We start from the raw sequence: 24,304 nt of genomic DNA on the forward strand, positions 1-24,304 counted from the left end.
GGCAGCCGTCGCCGGAGGCCGGTGGGCAGCGGGCGGCCGCGCTCGGCGCCGGCTGCGGCTCTGGGCCCCGCGCGGAGCGGCCGCGGGGGCTGTCCGTCCCCCTGCGGGCTCGGCTGTTAGCCCGGTGCATGGCACAGCTATGGAGGTGGTGGACGAGACGGAGGCTCTGCAGCGCTTCTTCGAAGGTACGGCGGGCGGCGGGGAGACCTCCTCTCTTTCCTTTCCCTTTCCCTTTTCTCTTCCTTCCTTCCTTCCTTCCTTCCTTCCTTCCTTCCTTCCTTCCTTCCTTCCTTCCTTTCCCTTTCCTCCTTCTTTCTTTCCTTTCCCTTTCCTCTTTCCTTCTTCTTTCCCATTCCCTCCTTCCTTCTTTTCCTCTGCATTTCTTCCTTTCTTTCCTTTTCTCCTTCCTTTCTTTCTCCTTCATTCTATTTTTCTTTCTTTCTCTTTTTGTCTTTTCCCTTTTTTCTTTATTACTTTCTATCTCTTTCTCCGTCTCCCTTTCGACCTAAAAATGTCTTGTCCACGTAACAACAGAGCAAAGAAAACCAGGGCTGAAGGATGTCTCTCCATCTCTGCTCTTTGCTTCCTTTGAAGAACATTGAGCAGAGTTTTTTGCAGAGCCTAAAGCTGCTGTTTGTTTCCCTTGGTCATCTGCATCCCTTTGGTGCTGTTCTTAAGGAGCATCTGTTATAACACAGTGTTGGAGAGGAGGCGTTTGAACGCAAAAGTGGAGCCCATCCTTTGCTCTGTGGAGGTGACAGGCTTGTAGTGCCTGATTTTGCAGAATGGAGATGGATCTTCCCTGGAATCTGTATGAACTGGAGGGCTAAATGGTTTCTGGGTGTTTAATGCTGGTCTATTGGAGTTCATTAATTTGTGGGGATAAAGTAGAAACACTTCGTTGTTCTTATGTAGCAACTTATTTAAAGGTATCTGCAGTTTCCCTTCCCACGTGTGGGGAAAAAAAAAGTGATCTTTTTTATAGTGGAATCCTTTTCCTTCTCTTGAATGGAGATTTCTCCCCGCACTGAAAGCCCTGAAATAAGGAGGGAATTCCCTTCTGTTTGCTTGGTGCGGCTTTGCACAGGATCCGAGCTGGCATTCAGTATTTCAGCATCGTCCCCTGGAATGTGGTTCCTGCACTCTGAGATCTGAGATTTGGAGAAGGACGGCAGTGTGAAAAGCACAGGGCTTCGCTCTGCGGCTGAGGAAGGAGTGGGGAAAAGCAGAGAGCAGTGGGGCACAGCGTGGCCGGGACGGAGGGGTGTGAGGGTGGGAGGAGAGCGCGCAGGATGCTGGGGCTTCTGGCAGCAGAGCTAAAGGAGCTCGCTTTGGTCTTTCCATAGCATTGGGAGTGTTTGTCTGGAGCATTTGTATTTTGTATCAAAGGAAAAGGAGGGAGTTGAAAGCGCCTGACCCTTGGCTGGCATCCTGCTAGAAACCTTACCTTCCTCCCTGCCTACCGCTCGCGTAAGGGAAAGAGTTACGACAGAGCTCAGCTATTTGGGATCCCTCTCTCTCCCAGCTAATTTATGAGATAAGAGGCTGCTAAAGAATGTATAGTGGGAAGGATGCGCAGAGCCGGGCTGCAGGGGCAGGGATGGGGGTGGTTTGGCCGTGGGGATTGGGCAAGGAGTGCCCAAAAGAGTGGTAAGCGCTGAAAGCTTGGAGGATTTGGGCTTGGGAAAGGTGGTGGATAATAAGGTTAAAGGCAATTTTCATTGAGGGTGTGTGAGACCTGTGTGTCTGTGCAGGGGCTGTGCTTGCTGCTGGAGTCACGGGAGCCCCTGAGCTGGGAGGGAGCACCCTGTTTATCAGCAAGGTGGCAAGCACATCGGTGTCAGTGAAGGGTTTTGGCCAGCGGTGTGCTCACAGGCACAGTGCCTTAGTGGCTACTTTTTTTGGTGAGTTTTATTGGGTATTATGGAGCACTTTCCATATGTCAGTAGGAAATGCCACCCTAAGGGAGGTGATGTGGGTCACTGCTCTGTTTTCCTGCTTAGGAGGAAATTCTTAACTATGAGGGTGGTAAGGCTTTGGCACAGGATGCCCTGAGAAGCTGTGGGTTCCCCATCCCTGGAGGTGCCCAAGGCCAGGCTGGATGGCGCCCTGAGCAGCCTGAGCTGCTGGGGGGCAGCCAGCCACGGTTCTATCATTCTGTGATCTTCAAGATCCCTTCCAACCCGACCATTCTATGGCTCTGTGATCTTTAAGATCCCTTCCAACCCGACCATTCTATGATTGTACAATTTTTTTTGAAACACTTGGTCTTGAGGTAGCAGTGCAATTACAGAGGATCAGAGTGTCTGGTTTCCTTTGAGGCATACGGAAAAATATTTTTTGGGGTGCAGATGGATTTCACACTGACTGTTCTACCTGCCCAGCCTGTGCATGCCCTGAGTGCATTCGTGGCAGTAAGCTTTGCCATGCATTGCTGTGGTGCTGCATGTGGGGCCACGGCTCAGGGCAGAGGTGGCCTTGCGGTGTCACCATCTCTGTGGGGTGGGCTTGAGCAGCGGGGAAGGAAAGAGGCTTTGTGTGGGGCTCCTTGCTGAGCAGAGTGAGCCCGTGACAGAGTCGTCCTGGGGAACCTGGTACAGCACAAACACATGACCATCCCTCCTCGTAATCCCCTCGCAGACCCAAATCCCAGAGTGTAGCAGCTGTGTACTCCCTGGCCCTCCCACTCTACCCCAGAGGAATAGAAAAACTGGCAATCAGCAGCCCTGCACGCTGGACAAGCAGCAAAATGATAGAGGGTGAGAGCAGGGACGCAGCGGAGATTTGATGTCTGCTCTCACCATGCTCAGGATGCACTGGATCCGAGCAGGTAACAGTACAGGTCCCTCTCCATCTCCCCACAGCTCAGCTTCCCCTCCTCACTGCCCTCTCTGTCTCTTTTTTTTCTGATCCCACTGCCCGCTCCGGGTAGCATTCCTTGGTGGAGGGAGTTGCTCCATCCAGGAGTAGCAGGAGGATGTCCAAGAGCCTTCAGCCACAGCACTCATCCTTGCCCTCATAACCACACTGGTTCTTCTCTGCGTCCTGCCTTCTTTCCTCAGCTTCCCCCAAACCTGCTTTCTCCTGGCTGGGAAAAGGACAGGGGATGTGGGGACAGAGAAGCTACTCATAGGAGGGTGGATCTCTAAGACATCTAATAAGGGGTGGCTTGTGATTCAGAGCCACGTGCGCCCATGGAAGCTGTGTCGGGGACGGCGAGAGGTACTTTGTCCATGCTCAGATTGATGTTGGTGTGTGGGGAGCTGATGCCCATGCAGGGACCAGCCATGAGGCAGGGAAAAGTGCCATGGAGCCTTGGAGAGATGTGATCAGGCTGCTGGTGACTCAGAGATCCTGCTGGCTGCTGCCTGCAACAGGTATCAGAAAGAGATGCTGGCCCAGAGGGTACCCCGCTGGGGTGGGATGGACGATCCTGCTGGGCCGAAGAGGTGCTGCTGTTGGTGTGATGTGAGGGCAGGCAGCTGTGGTGCTGACCCCTGGACGTGGTGCAGTGATCCCAAAGGCGGCCAAGGCCAGGAGCCTCGTGGAGGCATTTCTGTGTCTGGTACACACACAAAAGTGCGAGAAGGCAGCAGTGAGTGGCTTGGGTCTTCTGGAGAGAAGATGTGAAGGTGGGAGTTGTCACGTGGCCTCGGGGACTTGTTGATGTGAGTAGGGTGTGTGGCTGTGGATCCTGGCCAGGAGGTTGAACTGTATGCTCCCTGAGACACAAAGCAGGACTTGGTGCTGGGCTCGTGCTTGGGAATTGCTTGCCAACGCGTGGGCCTTCTGGGGAGGTCCAAAGGGCTGAGGAGCCCAGAGGAGAAAGCTTTTGTCCCCAGCCTGCACCACCAACTTCTCCAAAAGCCACCACCTGCCCGTCCATGGTTTTGGGTAGCAGGGCCAAGTGCGGCTTTGGCTTCTTCATAGGGATCAAGACTTCTCGCAAGGTAAGGAAGCAAAGCAGGGTTTGTCCAAGGGAAATCCTCCCTTGGAAGAACAAAGCTCTCCAGCGTATGTGAAGTGGTGAAAGTCTCCACTGATCAAAGTGTGCACGGTGAGTGCTGCAGGGAGCTGGGCACTGCCCTGGGGCGCGCACGGGTGCATGAGGCAGGTCCCTGCACTGCATCCCTGCCTGGTACTGCAGCGGCACGGCTTGTTGGGAAGCCCCTTGTCTCCCTGCAGCCGTGCTGCTGGTTGGGGCTTGGACTTTGTGCTCTCTGATAAGAACCCCAGTAAGCTAAAGGTGCCTGAGGAATGATTAACCAGCGTGTGCGTCGCCAGAGGACGGGGGAGCAGCTGGAGGCACAAACAGGAATGGGCTGGTGGCTTTTGGGATGGAGCTGGCCGGATGCCTCTTCCAGGCTCCAGCTCATAGGGTAGCATCCTTCGGTAGAGAGAGCCTTCTGGAGTTTTCCAGGGTGACCTTAGAGCTGTGGGCAGGGGGAGATGAGGCTCTCAGGTACAGCAGAGGTGCAGAGCCCAGAGGAGGGAATAGGGGTGCTCTTAGAGGCCGGGTGGCTGTGGCACCACACTTGGCTACCTGTTGGCTTCCACATCAGGCTTCATGGGTACACTCTCTTCCTTCTTATCTTTCTGAACTTTGTCTGTTTTGATGCCAGTGGGTTGTGTTTCATAGAATCATAGGATGGCCTGGGTTGAAAAGGACCACAAAGATCATCCAGTTCCAACCCCCCTGCTATGTGCAGGGTCGCCAGTCACCAGACCAGGCTGCCCAGAGCCACATCCAGCCTGGCCTTGAATGCCTTCAGGGATGGGGCATCTACAGCCTCCTTGGGCAACCTGTTCCAGTGTGTCACCACCCTCTGTGTGAAAAACGTCCTCCTAATATCTAACCTAAACCTCCCTGTCTCAGTTTAAAACCATTCCCCCTTGTCCTATCACTATCCACCTTTATAAACAGCTATTTCTGTAGCCTCTCTGGACTTAACCTGTGTTCGCCTTTCCTTTCTTCCCACTCTTTCTCCTTCCTCATCCCCATTGCTCTATCAAGTCATCTATCAAGTCGTCTTCCACTGCTCTCATTACTCATATGCCATGGTCTAGCTGTTGGTGTCTCCAGTTTTTGGGAGAGGGTAGTGAAAGTGAGAATGTGTGCCAGACGATGCTTATTAATAAACAGCTCTCACTGATGACTTTCAGTCCGTTGTGCTGATTACAGCTATCTGCTGGAAGTCCAAACAAACAGGAAACCAAACAGTTTATCAGTCAGCTCGATCTTGGCTTATCTCTTCTGTTATGACAAGTAACAGTTATGGACATTGATACAATAAAGCCCTAAAAAGCACAGCTTTGACTTTATTGGAAATGAAACACCTGCTTAAAGCAAAGCAGAGGCTTCAAAAGGGCACTGTAAGAGCCACCAAGCCATTGCACAGTTGGCTGCTTGCTGATAATCTGATGGATGCTCAGCTCTGCAGGAGGACAGAAGCAGCCCTCTCCATGCTGAGGTCCTGTTTGGATCAAACCCTGAGGTCAGTGAGGACCTCTGGGTGGGCACAGCGAAGGTCTGTCCGTCTGCCTTCCCTCCTGTTTCAGTTCAGCCTTTGGAAAGGCTGCTGGCACGGAGAGTTGGACAGGGGTGAGTTTTCATGTGCATCACAGTGGAAAACATAGAGGAGAAAGGTGATGAATGGTGTTTCAGAACTTCTTTCATTGTCAGTGTTGGGGGGCTGAAGGGACACGAGGCACAGCAACGTGGGGACCTGCAGAACGGGGAACTCCAGGGCAGGAGCTTTCCTTAGTTCATCCAAGGCACAAATAAGTAGCTGATGGTACCACTGGGCTGTCCAGAACCTGCAGTGTTTCATCCAAGCCAAGTCTGCCTGTGGAAGAGCTGGGAATGGTACCAGTGAACCAGAAGGGTTAGCAAACGTTACCACCACCACTGGTGCAGAGCAGTGTCTCATCGCGAGGGCTCTACTTTTCACTAACAGAAATCCAGCCTATAATATGCAGACTGGAATGCTTTCAGTTAGCTCTTGTAGGGGAGTAGTAGCGAAGTTTTATAGGGCTTTTTTACTTGAAGCACATGAGCTTTAAGAGGCAGGCTTCTGGAGATGGGCTCTGCCTGAAGCCAAGTCTAGGCTCGGAGCTCTGGGAGAGGGGCCTGTATGGATCCCCAGCAGAGATGGCTGTGGGTTTTCCGTAAGTGTGGAAGCCCTGGGATGGAGGCGGTGGCGCGTTGGACAGCAGTGCTCCCTTTGCAGCTGGTGGAGGCAGGGAGATGGAGCTCCCCATCCCTGGGCAGTTTGTGGTTGTTGGAGTTGCAGAATTGTCTGCTTTGGGTGAATTCAGCCAACAGTGCTTCCTTGGGAGGACTGGGGAGCTACGGCAAGAAATGGGAAGAAGTTTCTAATAAGGTCATTCAGTGTTAAAGGAAATGCACTGGGAGGTCCCAGGAGGCAGATAACGTCAGGTTGATGGCAGTCAGCGCTGGAGGAGTTGTGGCTAGAAGCTGAGCGAACGGCCCAGCTGTGAAATCCTCACACTATTTAGGCCTTGACATGAATGGGGATTTAAAAAAAAGAAAAGGGAGCATTCAGGTTGGGCTTTGAGGAGAGCAGCGAGGCTGAGCGTTGCCTCCCAAATGGAGAGCAGGGTGAGCTGGGAGCAAGTGGCCTTGTGCTGGCCTGTTCAGAAGGCTCTCAGAGGGGTTTTGTCATTGATCTAATGGCTCACACAGTTCCTGTTGCTTCCTTGCTTCCTGCTCTTCCCTCATAACGACTGTTTTTCACAGCACTGGCAAGAGGCTGTGTTGTTTGCTGCATTCCCTGGCAGGAGCTGGAGCTGCAAGTGAGCATGCTTGTGGTTGGGTTGGAGGGGTCCTTAAAGATCATAGAATCACAGAATGGTTGGGTTGGAAGGGATCTCAGAGTCCCCTCAGCCCCAGTCCCTGCCGTGGGCTGGTTGTTCGCCACTAGCTGAGGCTGCCCAGGACACCCTCCAGCTTGGCCTTGGGCATCTGCAGAGATGGGGCATCCACAGCTTCTCTGGTTAGCCTGCACCAGGGCCTCACCGGTCTCTGGGTAAAGAATTTCCTCCTAAATCTCTCTTCTTTTTGTTTAAAACCGTTCCTCCTTTGCTGTGTTGACGTGAGACCCAGAGCACAGCCAGCCTGCAGGGGGCACGGGATCCAAGCAGCACGCTCGGTATCTGTTGCGTATTGTCTGGGAGCTGTTTGCTAAATCCCTGGTGCAGGAGCTATGTTCCAGTGCAGGAGGCAGCTCATGGCTGGTCAGAATGAGCAAACAGTGCGTTTTATTATGCATCTCCATACCCTTCACTACTAAAGAGAACTCACAGCAGGACGCATCAGCTCATGAGCCAATCCTGAACCAACGCCAAGCATCGATATCCCGGCACTCCCACTTGCAAGAGATTGATATTGGGTGCTCAGAAATAGTGATGGCCCTCCCCAGGCCCTGGAAAATGTCCCATCTAGATAAATAGCTCAGCCTTCGTGCGCTTGGCCTCTTCTGGAGGCTGTCCAGGCTGGACAGGAGGGACCTTGTTGCCTCCCAACAAGAAGGGAGGAACAAGATGCCTGATCTGGACGTAGTGTTCCAGGCGTTGCTTGGCTGCCTCTAGGTTTGTGTTCTGTTGCTGTCTGATCATTAAGCCTCATGCCTAAGGATTGTTTTGCACAAGGCTGGCACGCATCTCCAAGCCCCACGTGTGCACAGTGGTCCTACAGCCTCTATGGGAGCCAAAAGGCCCCAGCACTGGTGGCCCTGCAGCAGGGGCAGTGTCGCTGTGGTCACCCTGGGGTGCTCAGTGAAGGCTGGAAGCCTCTCCCTGCTGCCTTGTTCCCAGACACGGGGCTAAGAGAGGGACCTTCTCCACTCCTGCCGTCCTCACCGCCACCCTCGGTCCAGGCAGGGAGATACAGGCATTATCTGGTGGCTCTGCTGTTCCCCAAACAAACAGGGCAATGTGCCCCCCTGGGCGGGCACCTTGGACCCCACCAAATGGCGACACTTGTGTGGGTGCTGCTGTTTCTGCCATCTTAGTGCATGAATGGACAAGCAGGGCATTGACGGCAGCGCGGACGCGCACAAACGCTCCACTGTGTCCCCTCTCACACCTTCCCCCCCTCCTCCTCGGCCCCGATGCCCAAAAGACAATGGCTCTATCCAAGCCGATGTTCACAGCTGGCAAGGACGGAGGAGAGGCCGAGACCAGGGTGGGCAGCCCCAGGGCTCTGGGGGAGCGGTGGCTTGGGAAGGAAGGGACGAGGGCAGACAGGAGCTGGGGACACGTGGGTTGGGCTGGGAGAGGGAGAGAGGAGAAAGTGGACAGGCCAGAAGGAGAAAAGGGGGCTCGGTAGGAGGGTGGAGGTGTGGGGATTCTGCTGACTTTTGGTGTTGGGCTGGAGGATGGCAATGGTTCGGTGGCAGTGTGTCATGCATGGCACAGGCACGGTGTTTTGCTGTTGGTCGAGCCCGGTTGTTGCTCCAGGGACCTTCTGGCCACTGGGAACCCTGTAGCTCATCCTCCAGTACCAGGATCTGGTGTCTTGGTTAAACCCCACCTCTTCTGTACGGGAAGAGCTGCTCTGTGGCTTCTACAGGGTAGGTGATGTCCTTGAAAATGAGATGGCCGTAACTCTGCGTTGATTGCAGCAGTCCTGCCTTCATGGTGGTGAGGGGCATGTGGGGCATGTGCTGTGTGTGTGAGCAGAAAGGTGTCTTAATGCACCTGAAACCACCTGGTGAGAGCATGCAGGAGGAAGTAACCCCATGTATGTTAGCTATATAGAGTTACAGAGCTGCTGGGTTGGCACTGTTGGTTTCTCCCTTTGGCAACCCATGCAGACCCCAGCAGGCTGTCCTGGGAGGCTGAAGAGGATCAAGAGAGGGGCTAACCCCATAGCCCTAGGAGGGGCTCCTCTGTGCCTCAGGGCTTTGCTCTGGGGTGGTCCCAGAAGTGCTCCAGGGGAGATGGGGGAGAGGTCTGTCTTGGCGTCCCACTCAGGTTACAAGAGCCACTTCTGCCAGGAGGGACTGGTTATTGTTACAGTCAGGTAATAAAGAGCATTAATTGAGGAGGAATGCTGGGCTGGGATGTGAGGGGAGGCGAGGGCTGCGGGGTTGCATTCCCCCCTGCCAGAGGAGATGTGTTCCTCCTTTGCACCCACAGAGTTGGGACTGTGGAGCAAAGGGCAGATTGTCCCGCTGTGCCTTAAGCATCCTGCTGTCCCCAGGGCTCTGAGCAGTGATAGGACTGCTGTGTTCTCTCACCCTCACTGCATCCCATCCCGAGGCATAGGAGGCTGCTGTTCCCAGCTGGGGAGAAGTGATCCCAAACCTGCAGCTCCTGAGCTTAGATGGTGTTTGGTTAGCATGCTGTGGCCCAGATTCCTTGTGCTCGCAGCCCAGCCAGCAGCCAATCCTCTGGGGCAGAAGAATAAACACAGGAGGAAGCTGAAAGGGATGTGGAGCCCGTGGGGCCCTGGGAATGTGCCAGTGTGGCAATGGGCTGCCAGTTGTGCAACCTGTGGGTGCCATCTCACTGCATGGCTCCTGGAGACTTCTACCACATCCTCCCTGCTTGGCGGTGGCTTTGTCAGCAGCGTGCTGAGGAGGAACAGCCAGGCTTCCAGCACCATCACAGGTTTCTTGCCCAGAGCACTCGGGCTGGGGAGCAGGTAGGGCCAAAATGGCAGAGGGATGCCACCATCCATGCTACCATGAGGCAGGTACTCGCTGTGGCTCTTTATTCATCTCCAGTCCTGCTTTTGGAGCAGAATGCTTCATTTCTCATTCAAACCAGCACCCCCTAAAATGGGTCTCTGAAACCAAGCACAAAAATTCAGTCTCTGGTGCGTAGGTATGGGGACACACCATGCATCCGTGCGTGGCTTGGCACAACCTCGTCTCTTCTTCCCCCCCCACTGGTGTTCCCCAGCCTGGGGAGATGGTTGACCTCATCATCTCCAGGTTCCCACATCTGGTTCTTGTTAGTGGATCCCAGAATGAAGTTCCTCCTCTCTCTCCCTTCCTTCCACCCCCAGGAGACCCAGGCAGGATTATAGGTGATTAGAAGACAGGCAACAGAGCAAGAATTGGGGGGGAGGGACTGTTATAAATAGAAATACCATAAACTTATCAGCCTATCACTCGAGGTAAATTCTGGGTTTAATCTCTTAGACCTGTAAATATGATGACTTGCAGGGGCCAGATGCCTTTAACTCTTTCAGTGCCCATCTCTGATGGGAAATGGGCTGCGATGGAGCACCTGGAAAGGGGACAGGGATTGATATCACCAGGAGAGCTGTGCCAGCAGCCCCGTGCCGTCGGAGCAAGGCAGCAAGTAGCTCTGCTTGGATGGCGGTCGTGTTTGGAGGTTTGGGGAAGGCAGAGAAAACAAGTCCAAACATTGGGATTCCTGACATTCTCGCACATATGGGGCCTCTGCCCTGCTTGTGAGGAGGGTGCTGTGGGTTTAGCATCTGCTTCTTGTGGCAGAGTTTGCCTTCAGGGCCTCCTTGGTGCTGTTGTGAGGAGGGGGCTAAGGGTAAGGCAGGGCAAAGGGTGCTGGCAGGTTTGGGAGCTCCTTTGCGGCAGCACTAGCTGAAGGAGGGGTGAAATGGAAAGTTGTTTGACCCAAGGAGCCCCTCCAGGGAGGTCAGCGTGCTGCCTGGGGCTGAGGGGACGTCAGAGAGGGGAGGCAGGTGACGAAAGCTCTAGTGCCATGTGGGTGTTGAGCTACTTCCTGCTCCCTCCTAATCCCACCTCGGAAGAGGAGGGACTGTTATTAGTGTCGTTAGGAGCTCGTGACTCAGTGGAGAAGCATTAACTTTTAATTAATCACCTAAGCTGGCTTTCAGTAAGAGTCCGGCGTGCAGGGGAGCCATGGTGGGACATTCCCTGTCCCTGCGTCCTCAAGCTGGGGACAGCCCTACATTTTCAGTGGGAAGCCCTTCCCATTGCACGTGCGCAGCTGGACCCAGCCTTGCCATTACTGAGGCAGCACAGCTGACGCAGCTCCTGCATCACATTTCTTATCACACCCCATGCCTAAGTCTCTGCTGAGCACTTCCAAAGGTGACTTTTAAGAGAAGGCAGTAGAAAAAAAAGGAGAGCCCAGCAGTGCTGCTGTCTCTGGAGGGCTTCCTGTCCTTTCTGGGTAGGTCCTGGGCTCCCCTTGCACTGTGGAGAAGCTGCTGGGGTTTGGAGATGGAAGGGAAGCCTGTTGGGCTCAGGTATCTTGAGGCTTTTTGCTGGACACGCTCAATAGCTTGGGGAAAGGCAGCAAAATTGGTCAAGTGCCTTTTTGGTTTCTTGGAATCGTAGAATCATTAAGATTGGGAAAAGTTCAAAGTCCAGCTCCGACCTACCTCACCATGCCCACTAACAAGCCTACCTCATCGTGCCCACTGACCACGTCCCTCAGTGCCACGTTCATGGAACACCTCTGGAGACGGTGACTCCACCACCCCCTGGGCATCCTGTGCCAACGCACTACCACTCTTTTGAAAACATAGGTCCCCAGCCCAGAACTTGGGATGAAGACACGTCTTCCAATAGCTTTTGTGGCCAGTGGCTGCCAGATGTTTTGTAGCTCGGTTTTGTTGGCAGATGGTGAGGTGATGGAGAGAGTGCAGAAGAGGTGCCTTGGTAGTGAGGGGCTGGGAGCAGGGTGAAGGATCATTGCAGGGGACACAGCACCCACGCTGAGTTCTCCCAGCCAACCATAGCTTGCAGCAGGACAACGGCATGGTTGCAGATATAGAATTTACAGGGGACAGGATCACCTCCTCCTGCCCGCAGTGCCTCAAGGGCTGGATGTCCTCCTGCAAGCAGATCCCCGGGATCATTCCCCCTCATTACCAAGGGAGAGATTCCCCTGTCCATGCACAAACCCTGTCCGCTTGGCAGAAGTCCTGGCTGGATTTATTTCTGCCAATTTGCCCGTCTTTACTATGAAAGGGATTTGCGGAGGAGAGTGCTGCAATTGGCCGGTGTGGGCCAGAACCCAGGTGGGGTTTTTCGCGGTTCGTCGGTTGACCTTCCCCCAGCACACAGCCTGTGGGGGGCGAGGGCTGGCCCTCAAGCTTTGGGCCTCTTGGGAAGGGCCCTCTTCCTTATCGGGGCCAAGTCTCCTCTTCCACTTTCTTGGCAGTGTCTTTGGCACCGAGGGCTGGCAGCAGCCCCTGAGAGCTGCGGACTCCCACTTGAGAGAGACAGATAAAGAAAGCACTTTCTGTCAACAAAACCCAGCCCAGCTTCCCCAGGGCAGGAGAGGGGAGGAGGAGGCCTCAGGAGAAGGCAGAGGGAAACCCGCTGCTCGCCTGGCCTCCGCGCTGTCTGATTTTGCTCTGGGATGCAGATGGCTATGGACCAACGGTCCTTCTCAAACTGCGGGACCTGCTGATCTTCTCATCTTGGTTTTGGCTCTGCGAAGGTCTTCGGTGGCGTTTCTGCTCTGCAGCGCCTTTGCCTTTCATGTCCTTCTCACAGCTCTTGCTTCCGTCTCCTCTGTCCTCGCAGGCCATGACATTAATGGAGCTCTGGAGCCATCTAACATCGACACCAGCATCCTGGAGGAGTACATCAGCAAGGAGGACTCACCAGATATGTAAGTGGTTCCCTTGCTCCTCAGCAGGAGCTGTACTTGCTGTTGTTTTCTGTGGAGAAGCTCTGCAATGCGAGGAATCTTCAAATCACTGTGCCCTGTATGTTCCACTGTCCCTGCTAGAGTCCTCCCCTATAGGAGGTTGGTTTCCTGGGCACTTCTGGCCTTTACATCCCTACAGGTGGATTTTTCACCCTTTGGGATTGCATCATTCCCACTCAAGTGACCAACCTATGCACTCACGTCCACTCCTGCTGGTGCCACCACAATGCTGGCTGTTTCACTCCTCCTCTGGGTGTCCCAGAGCACCGTCCGTGTTGCTGAAGGGCTGGGTAGCGGGTGGAAAGTGCCACCTACCTGTCTCGCAGCTGAGGTTATCACCTTCTCTCTCTCAGCTGTTTCCCTGACATCTCTGCTTCATCTGGCTGTGCACACCCCCAGCCCTCCAGCTCAGCCACCATCAGCGCGCCTCTTCCCAGTTCCGTCGGCAGTGCTGGGCATGTGAACAACCCTGCTTCCAGTGGTTCCCTCCACCTTCCTCCCCCGGGCAGCCAGATCCCGATCCATCACGGTCCTCTCCTGGCCAACCCTTGTGGACCCAGCTATGGTGCTCACCTCAACTGCAATAACAACAATGGCATGGCGGTGCCCAAGGGCTACCTCGGTGGCCACTGCCTAAACAGCATGGTCCCTCCAATCAAATCGGAGCCCAAGGCCTCCTACGCACCTGGGTAAGTGGGGTTGGGGTGGCAGGACAAGGGCACAAGGTGAGGCCAGCAATCCTCCAGGCTGGTGGGGCCTGGAGGGTAGAGGTGGCTTGTCCCATAGTGCCTTAACCGCCGGCCATGTCAACCAGTGTTAAGCCCTGGCTTCACAGGGAGATGCTTTGTCATGAGTTTTCTGAAAAGTTGTTCAGTTTTGGTCTTGCCTGTGTGTGCTGAATTGGAGAGGATCAGTGACATCCCATGCGTATACAGGGAGACAGATGACAGATGCACATCTCCACGTGTGTGGCAGGACGGAGTATCGTCCTTCTCAAGAAGGAAGAGATGCAGAATAAGTCTGAATAAGACCAAACTTAGTTTCCAGGACGTTCCCTTGGGAATCCCAGGGGAAGATGTTAGCTAAGTTGGGCAAAAAAATGCATTTCTCTTGGCCTGATGTTTTAGATACTGAAGAGAAGAAAGATATGGTGTCTGAGCTGAAGTTATTTCCCTTCATAACTGGCTCTGGATGCAGCCCCAGTGAAGGGGAGGATGATAATCGAGTCTTAGCATTGCCAAAGGACTCAACTGGACAACTGGGAGGAGAAATGATGAGGGAAACGGCGCTGGTGGGCTGGGAGGGCACAGCAACGTGGCAGCCTTGACAGGGAGCACCACACAGAGAGCGCAGCCGGGCTGTGGGCCTTCTCCAGCAGATGATGGATGTAAGGGACGTGGAGACCAGGAGGACCCCAGAACTGCTGCTCATCTCTACGAAGCCCTCTCTGGCTTTTCTTCCTCTGCTTTCTGCCCTCTAGTGTCGCCAGCAAGTACGGCGTGGTGCTTCCCGTGCTCAGTCCACCAGCTTGCAGGAGGAATAATTGGATCTGTAATGTAGCTCCACTGGGATGACTTCGGCTTGGATGAACTGGAAAAGATCTTCCAGAGTGTGACAACCTAAATAAAATCTGCCCTTATTTTATTCCCAGACTAGGAAGTTGCAGTGGAGACATGAGTCCTAGGGGAAGCCATGCCAAAAGCGGGGTGGGATGCTCTTCTGTGGCATCCCTTTCTTCTGTGTGCCTCTGGCGTTCTCCAGGATGTGAGAAGTCATGGGTAGGATCATAGCTCTCCTCCATTCATAGTCCGGGTCTGATTACCTGTCTGCTGGCTTCATCGTCTTGACTTGCAGGAGAGCAACAAATCCATCAAGGAGGCATCAGGAACTGCTGTAGCTGAGGGGAGAGCTCATGTCATCATTTGGGGCTGTCATGGCGGTGATCAAAGCATTTGCCTGGGAATATGTGCTGCTTTGTCTGTGGTGGATCCTTGGCCTGGGATGTGGCTTCATGGCTGGACTCCACTGGGTGGTCACTGCATACAGTGGAAGCAGGGTTCGTAGCAAGTGCTGGCTGCTGGAGATGGAGGCCTTGTTTGGGTGAAATGAACGAGGTTAGCTTTGCTCACAGCATTTCTTCAGCATCCCAGAAGGACTCATTCCGTGGCAGAAGCAGTCTCAGTGTCGAATGCCCACAAACCCTATCCATGGGCTGGGCGTGCCTGCATGACCTCCCTGCGTAGCACCCATCTTTCTGTTTCAGTTGTCCCTGAATTGTCTCTGGTCGATTTGTTATAGCAGGAGCGGGCTTTGCAGAGTGCTGTGCTGCTGGAACATGGTGGGGATTGCTAAGGCAGTGGATACAAGCAGGCAGACAAGATACCTCCCTGGATACCCCACTGCTGGTGATTTGCACAGGGGTAGAGCACACTGCAAGTGCTTTCTCTAGAGCCACAATCTTCCTGCCCACCCCTGCTGCAGCTTTGGCTTGAGGTGACCCCTCCTCAGTCTAGCTGGCAGCAGAGCCTCGATCCTTTCCATGCATATGATCTCCTGCAAAATATTACTAGAGAAGAACCAGAATCTGACATGAGCAAATCGTTCTCTTGTGTACCAGGACAGTGGAAGATTTACCCTGGCCTGAAGATATGTCTGGTGAGGAGGGGCTGGGAGAAAGAGAAGGAAGTGTTGGTTCCAGTGGATTTCCAAGGAGGGGCTTTGGGAATGGCTGAAGAGCCCAGTAAGGAAGGAAGCAAAGGTGGCACTCTCTCTGTGGTTGCTATCCCGTAGCCTGGTTGTGCAGCTGAGTGCCCAACTCAGTTGCATTTTGCAGTTAGGACTGAATCTTGCCCCTGGTGCCATTGGAGCAGAGGTAGAGTGATACAGCTGGCAGCTGTGGTGGTGCTCAGGTTTGTACAGGTCGCACGGCAGAGTGCAGCCCATGGGCTTCCCAGGTTGTGCTTTCAGCTTCCCTAGAATGCCCCATTTCTCCATGGTGAAGCACAAGGTCTTGGGGGAACGAATGTCTTTCTGTTCGACTCAAAGCTGCTGAGCCGGTGGGGAAGCCTCATAGGCAGGTCAGCAAAATACCTCTCCGTGCTGCCAAAGTGTGGGCTGCAGGGAATGGTGAGAGCAATGCAGTCGCCATATGGTCACTGGAGGTACTCAGGTTGATGGGCATCTTGTGGGACCACGCATTGCTCCAACTAGACCAGTTGATCCCATTGCTGGAAGCTGCTTTACAATGACCTTCCCTTCCGTTTTCTCTGCAGCACTTTACCCGACTCTCCCCCTGACTCTGGATCAGAAGCCTACTCACCTCAGCAGGTGACTGGTAAGTGCTTTAAGGAGAGAGAGGGAGGGGGGAATAATATATGTAATAAGGAAAACCCCAAGCCCAACATCCTCCCCCTCTTTGTTCCATGAAAGTGGTTGGCTCTGCAGTCTTTATCAGACGGGAGAAAACAGGCGGCTGCAATACGTGGGGAGATTATCAGTTAGTAAATATCCCTGGACTGTCGCCTATTGTTCTCCTGCTGGTCTTTGCAAGGGGGGAGAGCGAGCAAGAGAGGGAACGGGAGGGAAGGAGAGATGTGAACCCACTCACACAGGGAGCGATCGGCAGCATGGCTCGTCCCTGGGAGGGTGGGATGTGGCAACCGGAGCCTCCCTGTGCTGCCCTGTGCCCAGAGTGAGCCAAAGGCAAGGCGAACGTCCCTGAAATGGAACCCGGTTCGGGGAGACCAAGATGAGCCTTCCATTCAGCAGTAAGTTCCTTCCATGCCGCCCCCCCCTGCCTTCTGACCTGGGGCTCCCCCTGCCAAGGGTAAGAGAGCCTGTCCCACCCACGGCCACTGCCAGCCCCCCGGCTCCCTGCTGGGGAGCCACCTCGTGTTGTGCTGACCTTCGCTGTGCTTTGCTGGAGAAACTCCTTGGTGAGGAGGGAAGGTTGTCCTGGGCTCCCTTCCCCCTCGCCAGCAGCACCCTCTTTCCCAAGCTCCAACCATTCCTCACCAGGAACAGCACTTACTCTTTTTTTTTCTTTTGATGGAAGAGGTCAAGAGTTCTGTTTATCTTGCTAAAAAAAAAATCCCTGGAATTCCTCCTGCCCCTTCCTTAAATATAACAAAGAGGCCGAGTTGCTCACCGAGGGGAGAGCTGCTCCAGTGCGCTTCCAGCACTCTGCTTAGGGAGGAGAGGAGGCAGCAGGGAGCTCTTCAGGGCCCTACATGCAGCACATGCACTGGGGATGTTGAGAAAACCCATTCCTCTCAGTGCTCTGCAGGGCGAGGCACAAGGGCTGCTCTGCAAGCCCTGAAGCAGCCCTGAGTCTGTCTGTGCTTATTGTCCAAGGGTGGTTGGGAAGCTTGCCTTCAGATCCTCATTTGATCACTACATTTATTCATTTAGACTGTAGAACGGTGTGATTTTGCCAGAGAAACGTGTCCCAGGTGGAAAGTTTCTCCTCTTCCCACTGTTTGTTTTGGGATGCAGAGAGGATGGAGAAGCTTGTGTAGAAGATTAGTGCAGTTCGCCAGACTCCAATCTTTGCTTTCCACTCGCATAGCATATGGCACATGCCCATTCGTTTCTACAACACATAAAAATAAGCTGCTGAAATGGTGCCAACATTGACTCATCCTTGAGGTCCCTTCCAACCAAAGCCATTCTATGATTCTGTGATTTTCTGCTCCGAGAGGAACTTGCTCGAGTCTTGCCTTGCATCAACTTTTTTACCAATGTGTTTGGTTTCTATAGTAAATATATGAGTCCAGATTCCAGGAGTGTTTTGGTTTGAGCTGAAGCCCTCTGCTGTGCACTGGCATTGCCACACATTGAGCTGGTGTTGAGCTGGAGCCTAGGCAGCTGCAGAGAATTTGCATGCCTCTCCACCAGCATTTATTTTGATGGCAGTGTAGTCAAATCAATCCCAAGCATGGCATTTCTTTAGTATCCCATTCCACAGAGAGGAGGAGGAAGGTGGGATCATTTGAATGCTTGTTTTTGTTTATTTAAATGTGGAGGTCACAGTCACCTTCTGGCTCTGTTTCCAGGCACAGGCTTTGGACAGGCCCCTCTGTCGGACCTGTCATCCCACCGCTCTTTCTTGATCCATGTAGTTCCTCGGTGATGCAGGCATGTTCATCAAATCACCAGGGTTGGAAGAGATTGGAAGAGACCTCTTAAGGCCATCAAGTCCAACTCTCAACCCATCCCCACTGTGCCCACTGACCCTCAGTGCCACTCTCCATGGTTCTTGAATGCCTCCGGGGACAGTGACTCTCCCACCCCCTGGGCAGACTGTGCCAATGCTACGCCGCTTTTTGCAAAGACATTTTTCCTAATATCCAGCCTGACCCTCCCCTGGCACAGCTTGAGGCCGTCACCTCTCATCCTAACTTTCTGCCTGATGCTTCTTCCCTTTGAAGGGAATTGCAGAGGTGATACCAGACAGAATTCCTTAAAGCCAGGTTTTCACTACGGAACATTAGGGTACCTGCACTTTAGGAAATTCCAGGAGTGGTTGTAATCTTCCCTGTTTTCCCTCAGCCTGAGAACCTGTGTGCTCTTTGAGTTAGTGAAGCTCAGTTCTGATGGCAGAGGAGCGCTCACAGGGAATTCCTCATGGCTGGGCTTGGAGCTGAAGCTTAGACCTCACGGTGGTCTCACAGGCGTTCCTCTTTCTCTGCTCTTCAAGATCCTCACCTCCTTCGGACCATGACCCCAGAGAACATGTGCCATGTAATTCCCCCATCTCGCCTGGAGCATCCTCCGCCGCCACCACCTCCTCCTCCTCCTCCCCCCCACCTGCAAGCTGTGCCCCCTCCTTCCCACCCGCACTACCCTGGCCTGCAGCGGGACCTGTACATGAAGGCTGAGCCCCTGATGCCACCCTATGGCATGGGGCAGGGCATAGCACCAGCTGACCTCCACCACGCTCAGCAGTCACAGATGCTGCACCAACTTCTCCAGCAGCACGGAGCAGAGTAAGGCTGCTGGACATTGGGATTTGGCGTGATTTGGGTTTGGGGGGATTCTGGGGAGGTGTTGAGGTGGGAGTCACCCAGGGGGGACACTCAAAGCTGGATGGTGGGGACAGAGGGGAAACTGAGATGTGGCTCAGTGCACGCCTGGCACAGAACTCACCGTGGGTAGGTGAGGCAGAAGGTGGTGATGTTGCAGGATTGTCACCTCCCTGTTATCCCACAGCCTCCCAGTGCACCCTGCCAAGAAAAGGAAGCATTCCGAGTCACCCCCAAACACCCTTAGTGCACAGATGCTCAACGGGCTGATAAAGCAGGAGCCAGGCATGGGGTCTGTGCCACTCAACCCCGAAAGAGTTCCCACGCCTCCTTGGCACCAGCCAGGACCTCTCTCTCCAGGTATGTGGTTTTCAGCCCCTCATCCCTTTAATCCCTGCCCAGCATGCAAACCTGGCAGTGCTGGGGGTGAGTGTGTGAGTTCCCAGGAGCAGGTCAGACTCCAGACCTTGTGCCACTGCCATGCCCTGGCAGTCAGGAGACGACTTGCTTCCTTATGCTTGTACCCAACTGAATGCTGCATCATAGAATTATCGAATCATAGTATGAAGGGACCTCAAAGATTGTCTAGTTCCAATCGCCTGCCATGGACGGGGTTGCCACCCACTAGGTTGGACTTGGCAGGGCCTCTTTGGGGTGTCTGAAACATGTCTTTCTCCCTCTGCAGGCCTGATTCAGGATAATGACAGCTTGAATGGCTCCTACCTAGACCCCAACTACCAGTCTATAAAGTGGCAGCCACATCAGCAAAACAAGTGGGCAACTCTCTATGATGCCAACTATAAAGAACTGTGAGTAATTCATCCAGAATCACATCCAACCTTTCATTCAATGGACTTTCCATTCAAGTGCTGAGGTTCGGGAGATCCAAAGTGTTGGACCTGCCTTGCCTTTTAACACCTGCTGACCTCTTCTTGCCTGCTCTGTGGTGGAGACACTCTCCCTGCCGCACCTTTGCCATTGGGAAGGTCTTTGGGAAGGTTTCTCTGCATTTCTGAGTGAGCGGTGGGGGATTAAGGAATGGGTCTGGTTCTGCAGGATTCAACAGTTCAGCAGCATTGGAGGCAGCCACTCAGACCTTGGGCTGCCACTGGGGGATTCTTTTGGCAAATACACCTTGTGCCTGAGCACCGTGTGGATGTGCAGCACGCTTTCCCCCTGGCCAGGCTCCAGGGGGTTTTAAAGCTCCAGGGTTTTAAAAGCTCCAGGGTTTTAAAAGGTGCGTTAGGATTTCCAGGACAATGCATAGCAGGAATGACTGGGGATAATCCAGAGCCACTTCAGCACACGTTGAGAGCAGTGCAGAGAGGAGCCTGAGGAGGAGGAGTGGTTGATGGGTGGAGGAGAGGAGAGAAAGAAAGAGGGAAAGGTTGGAGGGTAGCTGGAAAACTAGGAGGGGTGGAGAGACCAGGAGTGCAGGCAGAGAGGAAAGCTGGGGTAGAGGGTGGAGGCAGAGTGTGAACAAGCCTTGTAGGAAACAGTGCTCAGGAGGAACCCACTCTGGATCCTCCCTACATTCCTCAGAGGTGACTGAGAGCAGGCAGGCAGCAGGCAGGCTTCCAGGAACTAAGCAGACTGCCCTGTTTCCCTTCCTTCTCTTTCTGGACAGCCAGAGGCTGCTAGGGTCCTCCTGAGGGACATGAAGGATGGAGTGCTCTGCTTGCGATGCCAAATAACCCAGGGCTGTCATCATAGCTTGCCCAGATGGTGCTCAAGGTAGGACAAGGACATGTGGCTTGAGAGCTCTGCAGAGACGTGACTGATGGTTACTTATTTGGTGACACCCTGCCATTTGCAAAGGCCGTATTTGTGGCTGTTTTCCTAGGAGAAGCTTAAGTTTGGGAGGTGTTTGCTTCTGTTTTACCAAACTGTTTCCATAGTCCTCTGCAGACCTCTGCTTCAACTTTGTTTCCTCTGCGGTGTGAATCTTTTCTTTAGTGTGTCGTGGCCTGGCAGCTTCCCAGTGTGCTCCCTTTGCCAAACTGTTTTCTCATCTTTAGTGCTTGGTTTTCAGCCAGGGCCTGGACATCACTGGGCAGCTACAGCACTGAGCTTTTCCCACCTGATAAAGCCACCTTCCTGGTCCCAAGAGTGGCCTCTCATCCACTATCAGTGCCAGCAGGAGTTTCCCTTTGTGACGGAAGCACAAACACACCTTTTGTAGTCAGCAGGGTCCAATAAGCTCTGTACATGATCTCGGTTTTCTCTTTGACACAATGAGCCCTCCTTTGCCTTCCATCTCTCTGTTTACCCATGCTGGTAAACATGTTTCAGGTGTTTCTCACCTGAAACACGTCACAGCTCCTGTGAAGAGGTTTGTTGCACGCCCTGATATTGCACAGGCACACTAACACTGCACTGCAGTCATTGGAGTGCTGCAGAGTGCAGCTTTCAACTCCTGTAAACCCAACCCTGTCCTACCACCTTCCTCAGCTCTGTGCTCCGGGTCACTTGCTAATTCCTGCTTTTAGGATTTAGGGTGGAAGCCAGAGCAAACCTACTTGTGCTGCATTTAGGTCGTGGCCCAGTTGCGTAATGGCTAAATTCCTTTGAAATGGCTTTGCTCAATTTTAGGAACCCCCGTGTGGTTTGCTGTGGTGCTGGATTCGACCCAAAAGAAGAGATGAAGGATTGATAAGCTGCATTTTCTGCAGCACGTAAGCTCAGGGGTCTCTTCCCTCTTTGTGGCAGCTCAGCAGTCAGGTAGCTCCAGGAGAGGTTGTGCAAGCTGAGACCACGTCTCTTTCTAAGTAGATCATTTAAATGGGTGTCTTGGTGCAGCACTGCAGCAGAATAGAGCTGGGAGGAACTGCACAAGCTCAACTTTCTCAACTTTCTCTTCTTCTACAAGGGCTTTTTTTCCTTCTTTTTTTTTTTTTTTGGACAACCAACTAATGTTTCAGCAGGCAGGAGTCTCTTTCTTTCTTTTTGGTGCACTCAACAAATGAGTGTCTCTTTGAGACCTGTGAGTACTTCCACGTTAGTTTCCTCTGGGATCATTAAGCAAGAGCCAGCCCTTCCCAGCCTGTTTTTAGCTGTCATGCACTTTATATGTGCTGTTATGGTTTCCTGCCCCTAGGGGAAGCATATTTTCTCTCCTGTGATCCACGTGCCCACAACCTATTCACAGCCCCAGGAATCTGAATCATCTGAATCACCTGATTTTTTCCTGCCCTTGCTCTGCAGACAAGGCCAGAAAGGCATGTTAAGGAGAGAGGCTGAACCACCAGCCCATAGGAAACCGTTGAGTTTCTTATCCCAGTGTGGTTTCAAGAGCTCGCCAGCGTTTCAGCAGTGACTGCTGCACCCAACAAGCAGCTGTGTGCCCTGTACAGGAGGCTGAGTTCTCAAAAGCTGTAGGCCCACCTGGGTATATGGTGAAAAACCTGCATCCAGAAACACAGCCTGTGTTTCTCCATGGAGCAAGACAAGTGCTGGCAGCCCCTGTGGAGGCAGATTTCTCAGGTTCGTAGTGCTTGATCTTCTTCCGGTTCTGCCTCAGAGATGTGAGGAGGCCTTTTCTTCCATCATTTCCTACTTGTGCTGCTCTTGGTGAAGGCACTGGTAACCAGTACCAAAAGATTTTTTGTTCCTCAGGTGTATCCTTCCATGCCCGTCAGCCATTTCTCATGTACTGCTGATCTGGGCTGTATCTCAGAGCCAGGCTCCTTCCCAGCTGTTGAGCTGGGCTTAACACAGGGACAACCTGAGCAAATTCTGCGGTTCCTGGATAGCTTTTCTGCCTTCTGAGAGATGTGCCTGGTGCCAGTGAACCTTGTCATAGGATGGTAACAGATTCCTTGTGCCCAGGGGCTGTAACCAGGAGAAGAGCGAAGGGAGCTGAGCTCTCCAGGCCTGCAGGTATGGTTGTGGGACTGTAGGCTGTAGTTTCCTTAGAAGCAGTTTGAGTTAAGGAAGTTGAGGAGAGGACAGAGGGAGGAAAGAAGGGCTCCTTTATGGATTGGAGTGGAGGTGCCTGGAAATCTGTGCCTTAGCATGCTTGGTTTATGTCAGGCTTTGGTTATGTGGGCTGAGGAATCTGTGTTGCTTGAAGGAGACCTAAGTCTCCAGATTAGTTTTATTGATAGTATGTTTCTCCTTGGCCTTTTGCACTGATTTTGTGGTTTCAGACTTGCTGAACCTTCAAAAGGGTTAGGTGGTTTCCAGCAGCGGTGCCAAAGAGGCCTGGAACCAGGCAGCTCACTAATTTACTCTCAGGAGCAGAAGTAATCCATCTTCCTGACAGTGCACTCTGATAAATACCAGCAGGCTCCCTCCTCTCTCTCCCCAAGTATTTACAGTTTGAGGTAAGGCAGTTTGAGGGGAAGGCTAGCACTGCAGTCTCTTCCCATCAAGCAAGCTTTTGGAAGCCTGGTTTGGAATAAGCGACCCTACAGCCAGCACCAACAGCTGCAGAGCGCACAGGGGACAGAGAGCAGCCTGATGTGGTCCAGTCCTGAATGTATTTCAGGTGTTGGTGAATATGGGCTGAGATGGTGCTGAAAGCCTGGAAGGAGAACAAAGCATGAAATTACTGAGCAGACCCTCAGCTATGGGGCATTCCAGACATGATGGCTTAGGAATGGTTGAAATAATGGGGAATCTGGAGTAGGAAAGAGATGGAGGAGAATTTCCTTGCATAAAGAAAGCTGATGGCATAAGAACTTCCCTCTGACAATCCTGTTTTCTGCAACAGATGTGAATGCTGATCCCCTCATTATCAGAGACATTTTTCCTTGCATTGTCTTCCCTTAGAGGACGAGAGCACTCCCCACTCCCATAAGTGTGGGTCCCAGCATGAGGAGTTGGTAACCCCTGAAACCTCCTCTCCTCTGATCCTGGCCTTCCGAGCCCTGCGTTAATCTGCTTTTGTCAGCGGGGCGTTCTGCCCAAAATAATCCATTTGACCCTCGACCTTTTCTTCCTGATGTTTTGCCCTCTGGCCCTCACACTCATTGGGAGCTAGCCTTGCTCTCGCTGCCCCCAAACCATTGGCTGCTGTTGTTCCTGACCCTAGGAGCTACTCCTGCCTTACCCAGCCTCCGAGCACAGGGATGGGGTGGCAGAGACACCCAGGTCCCCATGCTGGCTGCGTTCCCCGTGGGTTAAGATGAAAGCTAGGATGTGTGGCAGTGGAGATGCCCTCCCGTGCACCCCATGTTGGGGGGTGACACTGATCACAGCCTGAGTCCTTTGGGAGCTCAGGGAATGAGACTCAGCCTGACAGTCTTCGTCTGTTTTGGCATATGCTTAGCAGCCATCAGTTTGAGTGATGTTAACCAGAGCATGGTTTTGAAGCAGATGTGGTTTGGAAGTACAACCTGCCTTCAAGTGGAAACAGCTGAGGTGGCAGAGGGGTGAAAGCAAATGGGAAAAGGGTTCCTCCATCCCTGGGTGAGCACAGAGGATCCTAGGGCCTGATAAAGCTCTGGCTCCTGAGACCAGACCTTATGGCTAAGGCTGGGAGGTAAGCAGCAGTAGAATGGAATTCCTTTCGTGCTTCTGGACTAAGATAGTGCTCTGCTTCCACCATCTGGCCTGTGTTCAGAGTCTGCATAGTCCCTCGGGTGCAGGAGATGAGGAGTTGCATCGCAGTGTTACTGGGAATGGGCCCCCCGATC

General features: G+C 53.3%; 1 protein-coding gene across 5 annotated transcripts in view; it reads left to right on the top strand.

Moving 5' to 3' along the window:
• The first annotated feature begins 64 nt into the window (after nucleotides 1-64).
• The window catches only part of MYRF (myelin regulatory factor), a 39,135-nt gene continuing 14,895 nt past the window's right edge, over nucleotides 65-24,304 (top strand). For 4 of the 5 annotated variants that reach the window (XR_006180980.1, XM_042881959.1, XM_042881960.1 and 1 more), the window contains exons 1-7: nucleotides 65-185; nucleotides 12,516-12,603; nucleotides 12,996-13,331; nucleotides 15,915-15,976; nucleotides 18,341-18,629; nucleotides 18,853-19,025; nucleotides 19,351-19,474. Coding sequence is in view for 4 of the 5 variants with exons in the window: in XM_042881959.1 (XP_042737893.1) it covers nucleotides 140-185; nucleotides 12,516-12,603; nucleotides 12,996-13,331; nucleotides 15,915-15,976; nucleotides 18,341-18,629; nucleotides 18,853-19,025; nucleotides 19,351-19,474 (1,118 nt within the window). In the remaining variant the exon portion in view is untranslated. The remainder of the gene's footprint in view (nucleotides 186-12,515; nucleotides 12,604-12,995; nucleotides 13,332-15,914; nucleotides 15,977-18,340; nucleotides 18,630-18,852; nucleotides 19,026-19,350; nucleotides 19,475-24,304) is intronic. The other variant, XM_042881961.1, reaches the window with a different exon arrangement.

The sequence above is a fragment of the Lagopus leucura genome, unplaced genomic scaffold (assembly GCF_019238085.1).
Source record: "Lagopus leucura isolate 7727_CA_CO unplaced genomic scaffold, USGS_WTPT01 Super-Scaffold_100033, whole genome shotgun sequence".
Classification (NCBI taxonomy): domain Eukaryota; kingdom Metazoa; phylum Chordata; class Aves; order Galliformes; family Phasianidae; genus Lagopus; species Lagopus leucura.